Source organism: Silene latifolia, chromosome 6 (genome assembly GCF_048544455.1).
Source record: "Silene latifolia isolate original U9 population chromosome 6, ASM4854445v1, whole genome shotgun sequence".
Lineage (NCBI taxonomy): Eukaryota > Viridiplantae > Streptophyta > Magnoliopsida > Caryophyllales > Caryophyllaceae > Silene > Silene latifolia.
This window is the reverse complement of record NC_133531.1, coordinates 123,778,803-123,802,288: the sequence shown is the minus strand read 5'-3', so window position 1 is coordinate 123,802,288 and position 23,486 is coordinate 123,778,803. Positions and strand designations below refer to the sequence as shown.

The window sequence follows — 23,486 nt, the reverse complement described above, 5'->3', positions numbered from 1 at the left end:
TAACTGCCCACACCACCCATCAACAACTACCATGGACCCTAATGACCACTTATCACGTCAGGAGCACCACCGGCATTCTCATCGGCGCCATCGCCCACCACCACCTTTACCGACGATTTTTCTGTGTGCAATAATCCTACCCTCATTGAACTGTACTCACCACCAGACCGTTGAAATCTCTCACCCACATAACCTAAACATCACTCCCACCCATGAAATACCTCCCACCCCCTCCCCCCCACCCACCCACCCACGAAACCACCTTTTTCCACCCTCTAAAACACTAGATCTGGTGTTTTGGAGGGTGGAAAAAGGTGGTTTCGTGGGTGGGAGTGATGTTTAGGGTATGTTCTAAAACACCAGATCTGGTGTTTTTGGAGGATGGGAAAGGTGGGGTGGTTTTTGATGAGTGGGAATGGTGGTTGAATGAGATTTCAATTATATTGGCATCGGGATCGTCGGGACTGTGGGGTTGTCGACGGCAAGGCGAGGTTATTTCCGGTAAGGTGAGTTTTTTCGAACGACATGGAATATTGACTGGTAAGAAGAGGTAAGTAGTGGTTGAAAGTGGTGGTGTTTGTGGACAATGGTGGCGGGTTGTTTTTTTTAGACAAATGTGTACTAGTTTTATATATATAATAAAGTTCGAGTACAAACAAAGCCGCTACAAAACAAACCGAGGGCCAGAAAAGACCCCTAAACTACTAGAAACGCAACTAACATAACTACTATTATAAACCAATGGTGGCGGGTTGTTGATGGTAATTGATTCCCTTTCCATTAGATTATCTAAATAAACATATAAGAAAAATGGGGTAATTCCATTCATTTCCCCTCGTTTTCCTTTCCCGATCCCATCCATTTCCCTTGCTCGAACCAAACGCCCTCTATGTTCAATTTTGATCCTATAAGCTCAGTTCCGTTCAGATTTTATAATTTCATAAAAGTTCAGTTCGGAAAAGCTAAAATTCAATAATTATATGTTCGGGAACCTATAATTGGAATTGAATTCTGTAATTGAGATATTTCAAATGTTTAGGAACCACTAGAATTTGGAATTGAAATTGGACTCAGTTCCTACTCAATTTCAACCTAGTTAAAATTTGGGTCTTTCAAATATTTTTATAGTAGTCATTTTTATTTTGTGATGCAAATTTTATCGCAATATTTTTATTTATGATATTTTTCCCTATCGTGAATATTTTTCGTGTCAGTATTTATTCTTTTCAAATAATAAAAATCAAAGACCTCAACCCATATCCATCTCGCCCAAGTCCAATTCCAATTCCATGGGTTTCCTAAACGAATTTTTGGATTTGGATTTGGAATTGAATTCAAAAAATTTTTATTTTCACAATTGAAATCATGAAAATGAAATCAATTCCGCATTTTTCAACACTACCTAAGTTCATTTAAAAAAAAAAAAACTTTAGAAAAATTAATTTCCAAAAAACAAGAGGTCTAAATACCACCTCCTTCATTCAAAATCAAACACACATTTATTTTTTGACGTTGTTCATAAATAAAGAAAATCTTCAAATCCTCTTCTCTTTCATCCCGGCAGACCAACCCTGTCCCTACACCCACACCCTCTTTCACCCCGGCATCGACGCTTATCTAAAAAAAAACCCTCGCAGAAGTCGCGCTCCACCCTTTGCTTCCACTCCCTCTCCCCCTTTACTCCCTGCATCCCTCCCCCTGTATTGCTTCCTCCTTCACAACTTCAGCTCATTTTACACGTCCTCCACTCTTCTAATATTGTCTCTCTTTGGTTGTTTCTAATCATTAGAAACTATATACATGAAAAATTACAAAATTATTTCAATGAACGTATTAGAAATGGCTTCTCACCTCAATTTCGCATGTGAAAACCTTATTACAAAGAAGGGTGAGAGTCTTTCATCAAGTTTTTGAGAGAGTATATTCTTCAATAACCTTTTAAGTGTTTTTCTTAACCATTTGTATTATTAACTAGTTTTAAAACCCGTGAAATTCACGGGAATTTTAAGTTTTCCTTTTATGTAATGTTGTAGATAAATAATACTCCATAGGTTGGTTCACAGTACACCTTTTCGTTCCTGTTAACATGGTTGGTAGCTTTCGAAGCGCTAGTTTATATTTTACGTTAAGGATATGTTTTTTTTGTTTGATTGATGTAACTTAAATAAAATAAAATAGTTCCAACAATAGCATAACTTCCGATAAATAATACGTTGAGTATATGTACGTTAAGAATTCACAAATTCTTTGTAAAGCGGTCTTACACAAGAATTTGTGTAAAATATTATTTTGGTAACTATTTTTTAGTTTTATAATAACTTTTTTTTGTCATTTTACTATAATATTAATGTAAAACCGCCTTACAAAAGACTAATCGATAAAAATTAGCGTAATTAACCTCTCATTGAAAAAATAACCTATTGAAAAAATAACCAAAACTAAGAACTGATTACTCAACTATCTAACTACATTGGTGTAATATTTTTAACCTCACAGGTGGGACATCTTTTGAAAAACCTTTATTTTTGGAGATTTTAGCAACCAAATTACATTGTTGCTCATAATTTTCGCAACTTTAGCCGCTTGAAAGTAGAAAAACATGTCAAGTCAAGCAAAATAACAAATAAAGGAAACATCCATCATAAGGATTAATACACAACTAATCAGATTTCTCGAAAAACCGCCGTGAGGAGAGAGAAACCCCAAAATAAACCCCTAAAATAACCCATTTTTCCTTTCTCGCCGGCGACTTCTCCGATCGCCTCTTTAGGTCGCCGGCGAGGCTTCCCTGCCCACTTAATTTCTCCATCTCACCCTATTTTTGCTCAACTGTCAGCATTTGCGTCGATTTTAATCGATTTTGATCGGCTTTCTTTCTCGTCGAGGTTTGATCCTTCCTTTTGCATGTGGTTGTTTCGGTTTCTTACGGGCTGTTGTTGGGTCATTCTTGTCTTTTCTTTCGCAGATCATCTTGTTGAGGTATTTTGTTGTGGGTGTTGGTTTCTCTTTGAATAATTCTAGCTGGTTTATCGTCTGTGCATAGGGGTTCTTGTTTTTTCGTGGTTTTATTAGTTTTTTAAGTTTTGGAGTTGTTGGGTATTTTGTTGGGTTATTTAATGAGAATACCCCAAACTATTGGGGTGCTTCTCAAAATACTATAAACTATAATTTAACTACCAATATAACCAACTATTATACTCTTTAGCTTTTAATAGAATTGACCCTTTATTAACCTATAATAACAGGTAAAAATGTCATACATTTCCCATTATAGAGGATCTTCATCTCCTTCCTCTTCTCTATGGTATAAACCCAGAAACATCCACTTCAAATTACCTGTCTAAAACCCAACAAATTTTACGAAAATCCCCATTTCACCTTACTTCTCCTCCTCCATTAACCCTTGTCACCCACGAGACAGCCACCACTACTCCACTCCTCCACTGCGGCACCACCCTCACACCATAACTACCACATCTGTATCTACAGCGACGTCGCCAATCCGCCATAGCTGAAACACGTCATACATACCAACCATTGTCATTCATTACCCATTAAGACACATCTTCTTAACAACAACACCAACTCCGATCCGCCGCCTGCAACATTGTTAACTTCCTCACCATTATTGTCGTCAGCGAGAGAGGTTAGTAGATAGGGGAGACTCGGAGAAGGCCACAACTAGACCCCCTTTCAGTCCCACAACCATAGTAGTTGCGCAAAATCATCACATTTTTTTTATCCTTTCCCCCAAATCAACAACATATGAAACCCAGATTGATAATTAGGGTCAATTCACAGATTTAATCAGGGTTATTTTATGAGAAATCTGAAATTTTTATAAAAACTGGGTTGTTGATTATAAACATTTAATTGAGTTTTGAACTGAAATAGGGATATCACAAAGGGAGAAGATATTTTGTTGATGGGTTGGTGATTACTCCTATAAAGGTTTGATATAAATCAATGTGTTGTCGGAACTTGGAATTACAATGGAGACGGGGACAATGGAAATCAATGAAGGAGGGAAGTGGGTATGATGGTGATGATTGGATTTTCGAGAAGGTGGAGCGGCGAGATGGGACGGTGGCGAGATGAGGTGGGGCTGTTTGTTGGTGATGGACTGATGGAGGTGTACGGTGGTTTGAGTATTGCTGAAGTTGATGAAATATAGATGACATTACAATTGAAAAGAAAAAGGAGATGTTAGGAGGGTTTAAAACATTTTTACCGGCTTAGCAAGTAACCGGTCTAGCTATTCTAATATTAGAGAATTAGTATGAAAGTTGGGTATATTCGCAGTTAAAATAAAGTGTAGAGTATTTTAAGAAGCATGTCAATAGTTTGTAGTATTGTCATTAAATAACCCTATTTTGTTAACTCCTCTTCAGTTTTGAAGCAATGTCTTTCTCAACTGGTCTTAATAATTTTCTGGAAAAGTTTGCTTGTGCTCATGTGAATGATGGGTTTATGGAGGGTGATGGGGAACGGACGTTTTATGAATCTTCAGGGGTCACCTGTATTCGAGGTAAAGGACCTTAAAGACAAGGGGAATACTCTATTTAGGCAAAATCTTTTTAATAGGGCTGCAGCTTGTTACGATGAAACTTGCAAGCTTCTTGGTTTGAGTATCGGAGTTATTGAGGGTGGTGATGTCCAATCTGTTTCTGGCCTTGCTACTTCTCTTAATTCTAATCTTGCTGCTTGTGCACTGAAACTTGAGGAGTACCAAGCTGCAGTAGACTTGTGCTCCATGATTTTGGATTCTTTCCCCCGAAATGTTAAGGCTCTTTTTCGTAGGGCAATTGCTTTTATGAAGTTGAAAAGATTTTCTGAAGCTCAATTAGATTTGCTTGAGGCTTTGGTGGTTGAACCAAGAAACAAGGATGTTTTAAGGGAATTAGATGTGGTAAAAGGTCACCTTCTCATAAAGGAGAATGGTAAAAGAATTTTGGAGTGTGTTAATGTGGTTGATGTGGATACGCTCAATAAGAAGCATGTTCAAGTTTCTGATTCTTGTCTGGATGCTAAGATTTTCGAGAGTGTGAGCGTAGAAGTGGCAAATGATTGTAGCAATTGTGGTGTGGTTTCTGGTACTACAGAAAAGGATAATTGCAGTGTGAATATGGAGGTGCTGGATGATGTTAGTGTCTGTGGCGCGGATTTAGGCCCCGGTTTAAAGAAAGAGCAGGTTTCTATTAAGCCAATTGTGGAGTTCTCTAAAAAGGGTGGAGGAAACTCACTTATAAGGATGCCTAGACAATCTTACCAAAAGCTCCTCGAAGGAAAAGAGTTGAGTTTTTATCAGAAAAGGAATTTGTCGGTCATAATGATTCGGGTCCTTAATGTTGAGACTACGGGAGCCACTACAAAAGAGATCTGAAAAAAGACAAAGAAGAGAAGGAGGAGTTGTAATACTACGGATTTTATAGGCTGGTACTCGACCGAGTATGGCCTACTCGGTCGAGTAGTGTGTATCGTGTAGTATGTTTGGCTACTGCCGAGGAACACTCGGCCGAGTATAATGAATACTCGACCGAGTAGAGGATACTCGGCCGAGTATAATGAATACTTGACCGAGTAGAAGATACTCGGCCGAGTATACTCTATACTCGACCGAGTATCCGGTCTGGCGAGTAATATTTCAGCGGTTTGATTCGGAAGTAATTAGAGCGTTATATATTTTGTTAAACAGTTTCTAAACACAAATTATAAAACCCAAATACTCCTGCGACACTCTAATCACTCCGAATCTCTCCTCTCTGTGTGTGTGGAAATCATATCAATCACTTTCAATCCTTTAATTCTTTGTCGGTAAGCCTCTAATTTCGTAAGTTCCATTAATTTGTCTTTTAGGGTTTTGCCCTAATTTGTGATTTGAGGAAAAGGGGTTTTGGCATGTGGTAATTGGAATTATATGATTGTTGTTGTAGGTGACGATGTGGTGTTTGTTATGTATTTGTATGGTTGATTGCAGCGTAAGCGGATTGCGAAAAGGTAGGGTTTCCCTACTCAGTCTCTGTTTGTTGATTTAAGATGTGGTTGCATTGTAATTGTTGTTATCTGCTGATCATTGGAGTGTCGGTGTTGTGATGGTGGATGTGATGTTGTGGTGCCATGATGATTGTGATTGTGATTGTGATTGCGTTGTGATGGTTGGGGTGAAGTCACTTGCGGGAGTGGCTTCACGCCCTAGTTCGCCCTCCGTGGAACCCGTCACGGGAGGGGATGTGCACATTAAGGGACAGGGTTATCGCTCGTTGATGAGCAGGATTTAGATGGAGATTGGCTGCGGTCCCCCACTGGCGGCGAGGATTACCCGTTGCGATGGGTAATCTGGCAGGGCTACACACTTCGGTGTGTAGTCGGTTACTGTGTGAGATCAGGAGACCGGGGATGGAGGATGATCAGCTGGTTGCTTCTTGTACCTGTCTTACTTTGATTATGCAGTAACTGACCCCGTGTTGTTGTTTTGTAAAACCTGCGGTGATCCATTCGGGGATGGTGAGCAGATTATAACAGGTAATGCAGATGTTTAGCTATGGGACAGTCATGGGGAGTCATCACTCGAGTCTAGCTTCCACCGTCAAGAGACTTAGCTTGCATTCTTTGTAGTTGTTAGACCCTTCACAGTTATACTTTGGTTTGGTTTTGGAATCATGTAATCACTAACTCTTTATACTTTAATAAAGGTTGTTTGGAATTGGTAACTTTGATATACTAACCTCGGGAAACCGAGATGGTAATAGTCTTTCATGTTAGGGTAGTCCTTGGTAAGGTACCTTGGTATGAGGGGGTGTTACAAAGTGGTATCAGAGCCGAAGATTCTGGCACCTAAAACTAATCAATCCAATGAACTTAGGGAGTCTAAATAAAATGAACCCGGGGAGAGTTGTTTGGAGCTACCGCAAAGACTTGGGAGACGTCCCGAAGTCGCATTAAGGCCCTTACGATCTCAAGCCGGTCACATGGGGGGAAACTGTTGTATGTTTGAGTCATGTATGTTTGATACCTATAACGTGAATCTTGTGAAGTTGTTGGAAGAATGGTTAAAGTGTTGGAACGTGGTAATATATGAAGGATGAATTGTGAATTTGTATACGATAGATCTTGAGCATGATATATGTCGAGCATGTTACTTGTTTAGTACATGGCTTTCAAAATAGTAGTGGTTCATGTGTATATGATCATGATGATGTTAATGTTTGGTCTGTTGGTAGTAGCATGTGATTAAGGGCATGCGTCTATATATATGAATGTCGTGTTTAATTTTCATGTGGGTATAATAAAGTTCACTTATGTACTGGTTTTTAGAAGTATCGAGTTGTTAATGTTTGCTTTATTCATGTTCAAGTTGTTTTGTTTAGAAAATTTGATTTGTATGAAGATCGATTACAGAAGGGTTGTCTTACAACTGTCATAAGTTGAGTTATAGAAATGATATTGCTGTAATTCCAATTGGATGTGATAGCTTGTCTTCTTACGATTCTAACGATAGGTCACATGCCCAGATTGACCAAGTAACAAGTGAGATATAACTGTTTTACAAAACCTGGACGGTGCTGAGAACTGCGCCGATACTCGACCGAGTAGTCCCTACTCGGCCGAGTATCTTTTATACTCGACCGAGTATTCCATATTCGGCCGAGCAATCTCTCTGTGATAATTCTGTTTAGCTTCTGGAGTCGTTAACTCGGCCGAGTAGTCTCATTACTCGACCGAGTACTCTGTACTCGGCCTAGTATGCCACATACTCGACCGAGTACCTCAGTGGGCGACCATTTTGAGTCGGTGGCTATGTTCTTACATTTTTTTTGAGTCGTGGGGTATGTGCACACGTATGCTTTGAGTCTTAACGCATTCTTTTATATATGTGACGGTCTTGATACGTAAGTTACCAAATGCTATGATAGGGAGAATGCCAGCTTATGAGGGATATGTGTTGGATAAGGAAAACATGTGTTAATGTGGTTGTGAGAGAGTGTGGAAAAAGGAAAGGGAAGAATGATGAGCTAATCGAGGTAAAGAGCATGTTTTGTGAGATATGGTGAGTGATATAGTCGTGTGTTGAGTAATATAAAAGTAAGTATATATGGGCAAGGATGATGTAAGTGTAAAGAAAACGTGAGAATGAAAGATTGAGATGAGGGATATGAATAATGACATAGTGGTATGTGTAAGGATTTATGGAGAGATACGGTTAGGATTTAGTTGGCTAAGGATGTATATGATAAAAGGTCGCTATAGATAGGGAAACGAATGGTGTATAGTGAGACCGAGTTATGCCGCGATGGGTAGATAGTGGTCGAGTTTGGGAATTTGGAATATCTAGAGGTGAGCATAGTATGTAATTCCTTGGGAAATTATCGGTATGAGGTAAATTTTTGGTTTTCTAGAGATACGAAAGGGAGATACGACTAATTGAAGAGTAACCATTAGTGTGTAGACTTGATGGTGACAAGGGTGAGAGAGAAGCAAGATGAGAGAGGATAAATGATAAGTAAGAATGATAAGATATTGATATGAATTAATGGAATTAGGGTTGTGGAGATACGAGAAAATAAACAAATTACTAAAGAGTTAGGTAGAAAGAGGAAGGAGATGAATTATTACTTGGTATTACTGCGTGAAAAGGGGGAAAGAGGGATGGAAGTAAGTAGGAAATTACGGAAATGTACGATAGCCTAATTAGAGGGTGTGAGTTAATGGTTATATAGGAGTACAGGACGACGAGTTAGCCGTGAGTTTCGAGGTATTAAGGGAATAAGAAGCTTGTAGAGTGTTTGCACGATCTGAGATTTTGGTGGAGAGTTAGGTGACGGTATGATAAAGGATAGAATTGGGAATAATGTTGAGGAAAATTTTGTTGATGGATATGATGCTCGTTATGTGGGATGACAACCAAAAGAGGAAATAAACTGTTGTATAAAGAAGTGATAGTGAGAGAGCGGTCATATGAAAGGGTGTTGGTGCCGTATTGTTGTCACTAGAAAGTTAGTTGTCCTAATGGGGTTGATTTTGTGGAGATTGATCAGTATGTATGGTTGTGAGGGAGTATAAGAGGTGGATATATGAGGTGTTCGCTAGAAGTTGGGTACTGATGATTTGGCTACGTCCGCCGGGTGGTGATAATTGTGTGTATGAGAGGATATGTTATGAAGGGCACCTGAGTTAAGTCCGGATGAGAGGTATTCATTATCAAGTGGTAACTTACGTGATCAGGATTGGCTAGTTAGATTCGATTATGGGTCCATGAGGTGTGTAAAACTTTGTGTGAGGTCCTGGCCTCACGAGTAATGGTGTGGCGTGATAGATACGAGTTGTTATATATGTGTGCCGCGTCATATGTTATACTTATATGTGTATGTATGATATCTGTAAGTAATGGTGTGAGGTTCCGGCCTCAAGAGTCATGGTATGGATAATATTCATAAGGTTGGTATTTGTGATCCCGTCTAATATGCTGCGTCGTGATCTGGTAGAGCAATTTTAAGAAAGTCTTGTGGTCAAGGAAGTTGTGCTGAGTCAGTGTTATGAGATTGTAAAAGTTGTGATGGCTATCGATGTGGTTGTTGTGTACTATGCACGGTAATTCATGTTGTGATACGAGTATTTTGGTGTTGTCATAGATTGTTGTTTGTTTACTGCTATCTCTTGTCAGTGTCGGTCGGGGCATATAGACCATTGTGTTGTTTCCCGATGTTTCTTGCCAGTGTCGGTATGGGTATGGCCCTATTGGTTTTTATAGAGTATGATATGAAAGAGAGTTGGGTATGGTTCTGTTGTTGTCATGGTAAAGTAATATTCTGTTAATGGGACACAGTTGTGAGAGGTTGTTGGAGTACTTTTAATCTTGTGTTAGATGAGGCATTGGTGGATATAGTTGTGGAAAGAAATAGTGGAACATGTGTGGTATTGAACTTGAAACTACAAGTGGTTTAGCACCTTTTCTTGGGACCGTGAGTACGGAGTTTTAGGACTTAGTATCATGTCAAGTCAAGGGTGAGTTTTGTGGTAATAGAAGACATGAACTTGAAAAGCTAATGGGAGTATGTGTAACACTTGAGGATTGTGAGATAAGATTGTGGAGATGAGTGTATATGTATATAGAAGTATGTCGTTTTGTGGTAATGTAGAAGAGATGGAGTAGTGGTTATACTGAGGATTTTATGATATATGTTATGGGAGTACAGAATAATTGGAGGCACGAGAACTGTTAGAGAAAGAGAGTCCTGGATATAGGAATGGTTGTAGGTGTTGAGGTTATAGTGGGTTATCGTTGTCATGCGGTAGTAATGAGGATTATGGGAGGTATAGCAAAGGACCTAGTACTAGTGAGTTACGAGGACGTAACATTTATCTTAAGAGGAGTAGGATGCGACAAGAGAGTTTGATGGTTGTACATGTTATGGTACAATTGGAAGTTTGAGTGTTGGTGTAGAGTAAAGAATGGATTCATGTTGTGGTTGATTTTATTACAGTTAATGGCAGTACATGTAAAAGTATGATGTTTACGAGTGTGAGTAAACTTCGAGGACGAAGTTCGTTTTAAGGGTGGTAGAATGTAACATTCCGTCTTGATGGTTGATCTTGTCTAGTGGATTGTCTTGGTAATTGAGTTGCTAGTGAGTGTTATAGAAGTGAGACAGAGTTGGCAATATTATATTGTGGTTATTCGGTAATATTATGGAGTCAGTATTAGGAGGCTATGTTGTAGTGAGATGTTACCGTGAGCCGTGTTGTGGAAGTAAGCGTGGTTGGTAGACTTAGTGTTAGGTGTCCAGGTTTTCTAGGTTGGGTTGGAACTTCGGGGACGAAGTTCATTTTAAGGGGGGAAGACTGTAATACTACGGATTTTATAGGCTGGTACTCGACCGAGTATGGCCTACTCGGTCGAGTAGTGTGTGCCGTGTAGTCTGTTTGGCTACTGCCGAGGAATACTCGGCCGAGTATAATGAATACTCGACCAAGTAGAGGATACTCGAGTATACTCGACCGAGTATCCGGTCTGACGAGTAATATTTCAGCGGTTTGATTCGGAAGTAATTAGAGCGTTATATATTTTGTTAAACAGTTTCTAAACACAAATTACAAAACCCAAATAATCGTGCAACGCTCTAATCACTCCGAATATATCCTCTCTGTGTGTGTGGAAATCATAGCAATCACTTTCAATCCTTTAATTCTTTGTCGGTAAGCCTCTAATTTCGTAAGTTCCATAAATTTATCTTTTAGGTTTTTGCCGTAATTTGTGATTTGGGGAAAAGGGGTTTTGGCATGTGGTAATTGGAATTATATGATTGTTGTTGTAGGTGACGATGTGGTGTTTGTTATGCATTTGTATGGTTGATTGCAGCGTAAGCGGATTGCGAAAAGGTAGGGTTTCCCTACTTAGTCTCTATTTGTTGATTTAAGATGTGGTTGCATTGTAATTGTTGTTATCTGCTGATCATCGTAGTGTCGGTGTTGTGATGGTGGATGTGATGTTGTGGTGCGTTGATGATTGTGATTGTGATTGTGATTGTGTTGTGATGGTTGTGGTGGAGTCACTTGCGGGAGTAGCTTCACGCCCTAGTTCGCTCTCCGTGGAACCCGTCACGGGAGGGGATATGCACATTAAGGGACAGGGTTATCGCTCGTTGATGAGCGGGATTTAGGGGGGGATTGGCTGCGGTCCCCCACTGGCGGCGAGGATTACCTGTTGCGATGGGTAATCTGGCAGAGCTACACACTTCGGTGTGTAGTCGGTTACTGTGTGAGATCAGGAGACCGGGGATGAAGGATGATCAGCTGGTTGCTTCTTGTACCTGTCTTACTTTGATTATGCAGTACTGACCCTGTGTTGTTGTTTTGTAAAACCTGCGGTGATCCATTCGGGGATGGTGAGCAGATTATGACAGGTAATACAGATGTTTAGCTATGGGACAGTCATGGGGAGTCATCACTCGAGTCTAGCTTCCGCCGTCAAGAGACTTAGCTTGCATTCTTTGTAGTTGTTAGACCCTTCACAGTTATACTTTGGTTTGGTTTTGGAATCATGTAATCACTAACTCTTTATACTTTAATAAAGGTTGTTTGGAATTGGTAACTTTGATATACTAACCTCGGGAAACCGAGATGGTAACAGTCTTTCATGCTAGGGTAGTCCTTGGTAAAGTACCTTGGTATGAGGGGGTGTTACAGGAGTTCTAGAAGGGGGATTTCCAAGACCTTGATAGAAGATGCGCCTTCTCTAGACATCACCAACGTTAAACCCCTTGCTCCAAGTTTGATTGTATCCTCCTTAGGCGACAACTTCACCCCTCTGGGTACCCATATCAGCCATGCCTCCTTTAGTAACTCTACTAAGGATTCTAATTTGGCTTTCTCTTCCTTGATTGATAATACCACCTTTATTTGCCCTAAACCTTAGTTTGGTTCTAATGACCATCAACCTTCCGTTGTTTCAACTTCTACTGATGACCATCAGCCTTCCGTATCTTCGACTTCTTCCGTGAAGTGTAAATTTTCTTTTTCGGTTGAAGGTTTTTAGTGCGGCCCTAGTACGCCTTTGTTTCGCAGGTACCCTCTGATTCATCAAGTAAAAGAGAAAAAGAAAAAGGAGAATTATCACTCCAAAGAAGGATTATAGCAAAGGAGATGAATCTCCAAGGCACAATTTATCCACTTGCTCTACAAGTAGATACCCTTCCCAAAAATTTCTACGTCCTCGTGGCGTAAGGGTGTCTTATTGCAGGTACTTCTCTGATGCGGAGCTAATAAGGAAAAGGAACGAAACGTTTGCACAATTGGCCAAATCTAATCGTCCCCTCAAGAAGCCTACTTTACTTATCACCCCTATCCCTAGTTTAGTTTCTTATGCTAATGATGTAATAATCCCTAGTTTAGTTTCTTATGCTAATGATGTAATAATGAAATCCGACTCCGAGAATCGGGTTTGTATAGTGTAGGATACCTTTCTTTACTGCTGAAAAAAAAATCATAAGGATTAATCCATAGTTCACAAAAAGAAAAGACGTAGATCTGTAACAACTAAGAATTGGCGACAAATACCTGGTTTATTAGTTTAGGAAGATTTTGGTTAAAAACTCACTTACAATTAGAAAAGAAATGATAAATGGAAAAGTTCAACCCATAAAATCTGGCTTCAGCAATTTGAAATAATAACATTACGGAGTACGTACTATTTAGCTAAACTACCACAATCTATCTAAAGGTTGGAAAGATTAATAACATACGTACCTTTATATTCACTTGGCATGGAAATGAAATTTGAGTTGATTAGTGTAGTTGAGCTAATTTGTGTTAATTAACCTCTATAATGGATATTAGTGTAACAAATAACTCGGGTAGTAGCTTGAAAGTCTGGTAAAACTGCTGGAATTAGTACGGCAGCAGGCTTAAGACTCCATTGAAGTTTGCAATTAATTTGGAATTAATGTGTTTTCAAGAACTTCATAATTGCATTAAAATGACGTTAAATCTCCACCTTTTTTCAACAAATGAGTTCTGTTTATATTCTATCCTTACTTCTCCTTATTGAGTATAGATTGTGACAAAATAATACATGATAGAAAAATCCTTTTTTTTATTTAGTAGATGTTTTCGTAATGTTAAGGCACTTTTTCGTAGGGCGGTTGCTTATATGAAATTGAAAAGGTTTTCGAAAGCTGAATTGGATTTGGTTCAGACCTTAATGGTTGAACCTAGTAATAAGGATGTCTTAAGGGAGTTAGAGGTGGTAAAAGGTCACCTTCTCATCAAGGATAATGGTAAAAGAGTTCTCGAGGTTGCTACTGAAGATTGCTTGGATGGGAACAACAAGAAGTCTGTTCATGTTCATGTTTCGGCATCGGCATCTGGTAAGGGTATAAAAGATAGTGAAAGTGTGGTTACGGAGGTGCTGAAAGAACAACGTGATGTGAGTATAAAGGATGTGAGTATTGATGATACTCTTGAGTGTGAATATGGAAGGAACAGAGGTTCAAAGTATTTGTGCTAATAAGTCGGTTCTTGAGTTCTCCAAAAAGGGAGGTGGTAGTTCCACTTTAAGGATCCCCGCAAATTCTTATGAAAAGTTGTTGGAAGGTAGAACGGTGAGCTATTACCGTAAAGGAGATCTGTCAACTTTAACAATTCGAATTCTTAAGGGTGCGATTACTAAGGAGAAAGACTCTATAAGAGAACGATGTAATGAAAAGAAGAAGAGATAGAAGAAGAAGAGGAGAGGTACTAAAAAGGGGAAATCTAATGTGATGGAGGCTATGGATGAAGACTTTACCCCTTCTGATGTTATCAATGTGGAACCTGATATTCCTAGCGTCATTTTGAGCTCGTCATGTACCGAGGACGTGACGTCTTGCGCATCTTCAATTTGTGACAATTTTCCTCCTCCTAGTACTCATTTCCCCAAAGGTAACACTGGGAGTATTGTTAATGATCCGAGCGACGTTGCCTTTTTGGTGAATACAACAACTTCTTCAATTTGCCCTCCAGCTCAGGATGATTATAATGACTATCAACCTTTCGTTTTTTCAGCTCGCCCTAAGAAGTGTAAGATTCCCTCGTTTGAGAAGCCTTCAGGCGCCTCTTTTACTCCTCTGTTTTGCAGGTACCCCTCTACTCATCATGTGCACGAGAAAAGGAGAATCGCCACTTCCAAGAAGAATCAAAGCCAAGGGGATGAACCTCCAAGACACAATTTATCTACTTTCTCAAAAAGTAGATCTCTCTCCCATAAATCTCTACGTCCTCGTGGCGTAAGTGTGTCTTGTTGGAGGTACTCCTCCGAAGCTCAGTTAATGAAGAAGAGGAAAGGATTATTCGCGCAATTGGCAAGCTCTGATCGTCCCGTTAAGAAACTTTCTTTGGCTGTCAACCCCATCTGTAGTTTACTTCCTTATATTAATAATGTACCGACCCCATCCCTTAGCTATGCACCTAGGTCGTTTAATAATATTGTTCATGACCTTGCATGTAAGGTTATGACTAGTTAGGGATACTTCTTTTTACCAAAAAAAAAAAAAAAAAAAAAAAAAAAAAAAAAAGATGTTTTCGTAAAGAATGTACCTATGTTATTGTCAACCGTGATTACACCTGGCAAAACTGGCCCGAATAACCCGACCAAATAGCCCGACAAGTACTCGACTTGACACCCGAACTCAAGACCACGCTTGACCCAAACTCGGATTGATCCAACCAAATATAACCCTAGTACAATGTTTACTGTGGCACACTAATTATTAACCATAATTACTGATAATTGTTGACCCAAAAATGATGTAAACCCGAAATGTCAGCCCGACAAGACTTGACTCGAACTTGACCATGCCTGAACTAACTGACCCAAACCCGACCCAATCGACAGTTAAACCTGTCACCATTTTTACAAGTAAGCCATTTTTGTATAGGTATTCATCTTATTACTTTTGGTATCACTTTTATCTCAAATTACAATTTATCCAATAAATTTATTGAAATGCCGTTTGTTGGAGATTTCTTCATATACTCCGTAGTTTTTAACATGTACCTAAAGGCTCGTGTTACATAAACTGTTAATTAAATATGCTAAATGTCTAAACTCACTAATGATGTATCACTTTTATTCCATTCAACAAAAGCATAGTTACATAAAACAAGGGATTTCAATAACCATGCATAAAACACAGCACAAGATTAATGATGAATGTGGTAATTACTCGATGGTCATTGTAAAGCACCATCAATCACTTATCTTCCCCGATCCCAACAAGTTCGCCGAAAAAATTGGTGATCGACAATGGCCAGTTGTACAAAGATGATCCCTTCATCCGCAATTCTAGAGGTTCTGAAATTTTACGGGTGGTTGGCGAAATTTTACTTGCATTGTAAATCCTTGAGACTCGGCTCTCTAAAAAGGGCACCATATGCTTTTTCATATCTTCATCTGAAATTCCAAGATGATTCCCGGCCACACTCACAAATTTCAGTCTCCCAGCATCGTCAAGGGTCTTTAGACCAATCCAATCTTCAATGTAAAGTTTTGTCTGCAATGTTCAAATGATTATCACGCAATCTGGTCTTCGCAAATTGTACTTGCAATAGAAGGGCTAATAGTCTTTCCGTTTACACTAATCCTAACGGATAGATCCGCCAAAACCAACCCGAGCCAGATAACCTTAATCAAAATAGACCAGCCAAACAAAACATGAACTTGGAAAGAAAACCCAAAGCATAAATCCGAATGGCCCAATCCGAAACCACCTATATCCAAAATCATCTAAAACGACCGCAAATGATTAGCTATATCCAGACGCATTGAGTTTACACTGATCCTAGTGAAGACTAGAGTTGGCAAATGTGACCTATCCGGATAATCCTAACCCAAGACTTGGGAGTAGACTCAAAATCTCCCAACCCGAACTATGTTAGACCTGAAATCGGCTCAACTTAAACTACTGGATAAAAAAAATGACCCAGCCCCATATGACTAAAATTTGAAATCACACTTTGGATTACATGCAATCATTCGAATCAAACCCATAAATCCATAACTATTGTCCTGAAAATGAGACGACCTGTACCCGAAATAACCCAAAAGCAACATTACTCTATAACAGCATACACAAAACAGGAACAACACTTAAAATGGCACAACTACAAGGCGGGAAAGAGAAAAGTAATACACCAGACCTCGTTTGGAAGTAGCAAGGGAGAGAAAGCACCATCTGGGTAATATCCAAACCATGAGGTTTCTTTAGGCACTAGAACTGTGTCGTGTTCAAACTGTGACAACAACGAGACAATTATGAACATGCTAAGCACGGAAATGTATTCAGGAAGTAAAAAAGTGATGTAACTTACCATTATCAATACCAAATTCTCTAAGCTGCTGAAACGCTTCTTGTAGGTCGAATTTCTCTCACCAGGAATTTCATTGTTGAGCTTTGGAAGAAACCTGCATTTATCCAAGTAACCATCCATATTCTGGGAAACAGAGCAACAAAGTTGTTTAGTTAACATGCTGATATATAACACAGCAGGTCAGCAGACAAAGATCTCCAATCTGAAAATGACTCTGGAAGAACATTAAGACTTGCAATCGCTTTGAAATTTGAAACCCGAGTTCATCATATTATTATTTACTTCCTTTATCTCCATCAGACCACCAATAATTTACGTTTACTTGTGGATAGTTTAAGTAAGCACGTCCATGTGGGCACGAGAGTTGAGTATATCACACAGAAAGTACCTTTAAACAGAAATGTAACCTATGGAGTGGACGAATAAAATGGAGCGTAAACTATTGGAGGGACAGAGGAGTATAATACTATATTCAATAGGTAGTAAGGAAGGCTGCAATGAATGTTATGTGTAAACTTGAGCAACCGACTCCAAGCGTGTATTCTTAAGTCCAAATCATAATTGCACAAGTGACAAGGATCCACAAGAAAAAACTGCAGAAGAAATGCATAGAGGTCGAAAAACAGTGGAACTGTACTCACATTGGGGATCTTAAGATAGCCACTAGGAGCCAAATGAGCCTGCAAAGACAAGGAGTTACAAGTTATGTTAAAAAGAGAGTCCAAAGATCAATAGCACTTGCGGAAAGTTATAATGGAACTCAACACAAATTCAACATTTCCCCAACTTAGTGATGATCACCTGAATGTAGTCAGAGTAGACCTCGGACTTGATGAGCGTATCTGCTAGTTTACAGAATATACCAGACTGCATAGACAGGAGTCCATAAATATCCATAATCAAACAGTAGAAGAAACAAAAAAACACATAAAATCCGACTGCATAGACAGGAGTCCATGCCGAAAGTACCCCAGGGAGGTCAATAATCAACATAATAGGAAAAAGAGAGAAAAAAACACCGAAATAAAGGGCCACTTACGCCACAAAGTGGAACTGAAGCAATACCAGCATGTGGTCCTCCCAATGAGATGAAATTCTTAACCTGTTTCAAGCATGGGCGGAGATACCTTAACAAAATAAGTACCTATAACAGTGGCAGGAGTACAGAAGCAAAACTCTTAACAATACAGTCCCTTCATCACATTTATATTGTTCCTATATGACTTTTGACGGTCAGACAACGTCTCACATTTTTATTTATAAAAAGTAGTAGCCAGTATAGTATTACGTCTAGGTCATTTCACTGTAAATGCGGCTAATAACAGCTCAATATGTGATTGGAGTGAGCTATACATCTTGACAACTTGATCACGTTTTGGTGTCGCGGTCAATTTTTAAATCCATGGTAGCTAGTATATATATTTATTGTGAGAAACTATTTGTTAAATTTGGAATCATTTGATCACCAAAGTAAAATCAGGGTAATTGCAGGTCCTCTCATCATCGTAAATTGTTCAAATCCGGGAAGAGTGTAGTCAATTTACGTGTTCTGAACAAAGTTTCTATATCACTTCGGACTCAAGAAGCAGATGATTATAAAACGTCAGATGGGAACATTTAAGTGATTTAATTAGCAATATATTTACAATCGTTCTTTTCCTTTCTTTTCTTACCAGCGGTCCTCCTTCGCAGAACTCGACCACTGCTCGTCCAATCAAATTTCCCTAGAAGGGTAATGAATAGGAAAGTTACAGGATGTGTGATACCGATTGGGAATGTTTCAATCTTATATGACGAACGCAGTAGGGTGACAACTAAAGATAATTAACATTAAATTAGAAAAAACGAATGAGCATGATATAACAGCAGTGCACAATGACTTAAGAGTTACCTGGGACAAACCAACAATGTTGTAACCCTGACTGAGTTCTTTCATGCCCTTCACCTATTAATTAATCAGGACATAGCTAGTCAGGTTGCCAATTAAGAACCAACAACACAGGTAAAAAGGCACTTTTAACATACTATTTACCTTGTCACATACAATCTGACTCTGCAAGAAGAAACGGATTTTTAGTTAGAACATGTTCGAGAAAAAGGAGCTATATCTGGATTTAAAGGAAATGCGTTGATGCTTTCAATTTCCTTTGTCTACCTGATCTTCAAGGGGCATAAACCAAGAATCCCAGACTCCATCACCAATTTCACTAAAGTTGATGACAAAGGATCAGATCAGAATTCAGAACACAAATCACTTTTGTGCAAATGGGAGGCAAGAACTATATGCCTCTCATGTTAATGTGATGGGAAGGATAATTAACGAAATAATATAGTCACGAACTTTGCTAAACTTTGCAGGTTTAGCAGGAAGCTTGAGAAGTTTAGCGTAGCTCATCACACGAGTGCCAAAGAATGCTACAAATCTAGGATCTCAATAGCAGCTATTACAGGAAAACAAATTAATTTAGCGCAAGCTATGTTCTTTCTACGATTCATTTATGACTTTGTGTCGCGTGTCCGACATTGTGAGACGACACTTCACTTAAACCTAAAAATATGCTTTGACAACATGCTGTGTACGGCATAGCCAAGTCAGAGAAACGTAAATAGCATGTCAAATTAGTTATTGATCCTCTTGGTGATGTGCGCCTCCAAGAGAAGATCCAACAGTAGAACTAATATAATCCACAAAAATTGTATGAGCCGAAATGCTAGACCTCGTTTAAGCACTAGATATTTTCTAATCATTATCACCCAGGAGCAGTAGCCAAAATCTCCGTTTCCCTGGTACTGGTAATAATGAAATACAATGGAAAAAATGTGCGCAATGCTTTAGCCCCCTTTCTTATTGTCTTCCCACTATCATATTTTAACTCTTACCAAAGCTTGAAATCAGTCTAAAAATGCAAGGAATTATATTACAGTTGCGCTTGCGCACTTGAATTTGCTTGTGAGTGGATAAGATTAGGTGGGTAGGGGAGAAAAGGAGAGGACGAGAGTACATACACACAATATCCATCCGACCCAGACCATTCACTTAAGTCCCTAGTAAACTGCTTCATACCACGATGTGTGCATTTATCCCCAATTCCTACATTAGATGAAACATCATCCAAAGTAAAGTGAGTTTGAAACTCCGATATTTTAACTAGATCACATATTCTTATTGAAAATAACTATGTCAAAGCAAGACCCTCTAAAACACATCAAGACATCTACACGACATTTAAGCTGTATACAAAAGCAAAACTCTAGCTTGGTGAATCATATAAAGACAAAGCAAAGAATACCACCAGAAGTTGCCTCCTTTCCCAACAACAAGATTATGACGCTTACCTTTTCACGAACCCTCTTCTCAGAATAGTAAATTCCAACACGCTACTCAGACGTACTATGAGTGACCCCTTCCGTAACCATTCTCCAATTAAGACGAAAGCAGGGAGAACTGAGAAGGACAAACGTAGCAGAGGGGTCTGGATTAGGGAAGATGAATTCATATGTGGGGTAATGGATGTAAAAACGCAAAGATACGATTTAGTGGCGGACTGGCAGTGGTCTGGCCGATAGAGGAAGGAAATAAAGAGAGGGTATTGACTATGTGTTACCTCTATATGGTTTTTATCTCCCTTTTACCACCACCAATACCCTCTTTCCGTTCTTTGTTTTGCCTTCCATTATCCTCTTAACAATTCCCCCGTAATAGAGACGATCCCTTAGTAATAACCTATGCTTTTTTCTCCAACTCACAGGTTACAGAGTTGACCAGGAAGTCGATAAACTGTCGAGAGCAGGACTCCATCCAAGTCCAACCAGGAAAATAGGACAAGAAGCAGGCAAAACACAATACTCAAACCAACTTCCTTCTGTTACCCCATCATTTGTCAAAACTCAAAACAATGTCAAGCCTAACCAATTAGCTCGCTTAATCTGATTCTCTACGTCCACTCTTACAGACAGCCATTACCTCAAAATAAAAGGCGAAAATGGCAACTTTTACAATTTCAAGCCCTTAGTACAAAGTACAAACCCGTAACACTTCACCAACTAGTCAACTACACTAGCAAGTAGCTAACACCCACCAATAAACCAGGTACCCTTATTTGTGTCTTCAATTATCTTCTAACATTGAACATACTCAAAATAGTATCTTGAACCCGCATCGAAAACACTTGCTAAGATTACTAACCAAAGTTAATAACTTCCAAGAATTCTAACCATTTTCTTTGAAAATTTCACACCAAGATACTCCCGCCGTTTTATTAAAATACTCGTTCACAATGAATATAAAAGGTAAACAAATAATTGGTATAGAGGCCTTACCAACCAGGGTCCTATTATAAGCAGCATAACACATGGACAGTGCATCAAAATATTACTAATAAATAAATAAATAAACATGAAAAGGTAAAAGGGGAGAAAGAGAGATACCGTGGAGTACAACGAAAGGAAGAGGGTGAGAAAAGGGAACAAAGATTAAGGCGAAGATTAAGGCGATTAATTGTTCAGCTGGCCTCATTCTTTCTCCCCTTCTCCAGTAACTGCTAATTCAATTCTTTTCCGCAAGCTAACTCTAGTTTATACGGAGTATATAGATGAACGGTTAGTCTTATGTGAGACGGTTTTATGTATTACCGATTTACCGGGGTAAAACGGATCTACAAACAAAAATATTGCTAGAAGAAGATGTGACAAGGAAACGGGTTTACGACAAGTAATATAAGGAAGTACCAAATTGGGTATAGGTAGGGGTGTTAATGAGACGAGACAGCTCGCGAGCAACTCGAGATAGGCTCGACAAAAGCTCGGTCAAAGCTCGGCTCGTGCGAGATCGGCTCGAGCTCGGACTCGGCTCGAGAGCTTAACGAGTCAAGACGAGCAAACACTGGCTCGGCTCGAAAAGCTCGTGAGCGGCTCGAACTTGTGTGATTATATAAGATATTGCTCATATTTTATAAAAATATTTTATCATGATTATATCTTTGTATCACGTATATCAAATGTCTCACAGATTTGTCAAATATTTTACATTTAACTTTCGAACCTTGTTATTAAAAATATCGGAAGAAAAAAATCAAAAAATTAACCATTATATATAGGCTTGATTTGAGCTCGAGTTTGGCTTGAGCTCGCATTAAAGCTCGCAAGCTTGATATCGAGCACATTTTCTACAAGCTCGGGTAAGCTCGAGATCGGCTCGAGATCGAGTTTTAGTTCTTGAGCACAAACCGAGCAAGGCCTGAAGGAAATGTAGATTCATATACATACTAACATACTCTTATATGTCAAAATTAATTTGTCATAAAATTAAACATGGATTTTATGCATGCAAACAATATAATAAAAGAGAAGAAATCATATCCTTACATTGAAATTTCGGTTCAAATGGGCACAAAAGAAATCTCCTTTTCTTTTGTTCTTGAGCTTTCCTTTAATGGAAGAACAAGATCCAAGTGTAGGATCTCTCTTTAGGAATAATACTCAAAGCTTAACTCTTAATCTAATTAATATTATTTGAGCTAGTATAATATTAATCTCATGAAAAATGAACCAAAAATTTGTTTGGTTTAGACTCCTAAAACCGGGTAGGAGATGTGGAGAGGAAGAGTATTATTTTTATCTCTCTAAAAATAATTTTACATGGTTGAATGAATAATAATAATCACCCACACATACATATGGTGAATAATAATTATTTTTAGTAAAAGAACTCTTGTTCTTTTCTATGTAGAACCGATTGGGAGGGAAGGAGAGCCCAATGCATGGGCTAATTTTTCTACCCAAGAAATGTAGGCTTGCATGGCTACACATAGGTAGATCATCATTGTGTTTTCTCTTATTAAAATAATTAACACAATTTTTCCACTAAAACCCTCTTAATATTTCGGTACTTATAAAATGGAAAGTCCATTTTATATTTTTGTCATTTGTCAATTTTGTCACATGTTACATGTTACATGACATGTAACAATGCAATGTATTTTTATCATATTAAAAATCAACGTATTAATAAAAATACGTCATATACAAAAATCGACTTAGTAATTCATAATTACTTATACCAAAATATTTTACCAATTTATAAATCACATTTATAATAATTCATTCAATTCCGATTGTTTCTTTAAACAACAATTTCATCCGAGTAATGAAACAATTCGATTACTCAGACCGTATCTCATTTAATCATATTTCAATTTGATACGTAAATTTTACTTCCAAAATCGTCCGTCAATTTTTCAAGTAATTTAATTAACTCGTAACATTATACGATTAATTAAATGATCAATTAAGAGTATTGCCCTATAGGTATGACCTAGGGGTCAATCGATCACCACCGTCACACGACAAGAATGTCAAACTCTAGTCACCAATCATTACCGATATATGTTGACCAAACTTGACAAAGAACAAAATTACTTCCCAATTGTATTCTTTAAAATGAGATTTAATAATGATATTTAAATCACATGATCGCACTATTGTTGAGGACACATTTCCTAACAATCTCCCACTTGTCCTCGACAAGTGTGTGTCACCAATTCTCTTGTCCTATTACTATCTCCCACTCAATGCAAGGTGTCTTTCGGTTCGTACTTGCAAGTGATCATATCGAGAGTGGTTTCCTCGATCTGGAGAATAACCGA

At 38.6% G+C, this 23,486-nt stretch overlaps 1 protein-coding gene across 2 annotated transcripts; it reads right to left on the bottom strand.

The window, feature by feature from the left end:
* Positions 1-15,438: 15,438 nt before the first annotated feature.
* LOC141587209 (uncharacterized) lies at positions 15,439-21,551 on the bottom strand. 2 transcript variants are annotated; one of them, XM_074408658.1, is made up of 12 exons: positions 21,271-21,551; positions 19,849-19,933; positions 18,998-19,049; positions 18,875-18,895; positions 18,734-18,787; positions 18,516-18,566; positions 17,882-17,944; positions 17,644-17,709; positions 17,484-17,522; positions 16,843-16,965; positions 16,672-16,764; positions 15,439-16,025 (listed from the first exon to the last, which is right to left on the bottom strand). In XM_074408658.1, the coding sequence occupies exons 1-12, from the start codon at positions 21,356-21,358 to the stop codon at positions 15,726-15,728; spliced, it is 1,035 nt and encodes a 344-aa protein (XP_074264759.1). In that variant the 5' UTR covers positions 21,359-21,551; the 3' UTR covers positions 15,439-15,725. The 2 variants fall into 2 exon arrangements, with proteins under 2 accessions (XP_074264759.1, XP_074264760.1); XM_074408659.1 differs by lacking the exon at positions 19,849-19,933 and having other exon boundaries at positions 21,271-21,390.
* Positions 21,552-23,486: the final 1,935 nt, after the last annotated feature.

What these genes read in the sequence shown, in the direction of transcription:
- LOC141587209 (XM_074408658.1), bottom strand. Translation starts at nt 21,358, where the DNA reads ATGAGGCCAGCTGAACAATTAATCGCCTTAATCTTCGCCTTAATCTTT. An exon ending in GGGTCGGATGGATATTGTGT is followed by an intron (nt 19,050 to 19,848) that starts GTATGTACTCTC and finishes CATCAACTTTAG; the next exon opens with TGAAATTGGTGATGGAGTCT. An exon ending in GTCAGATTGTATGTGACAAG is followed by an intron (nt 18,788 to 18,874) that starts GTAAATAGTATG and finishes ATTAATTAATAG; the next exon opens with GTGAAGGGCATGAAAGAACT.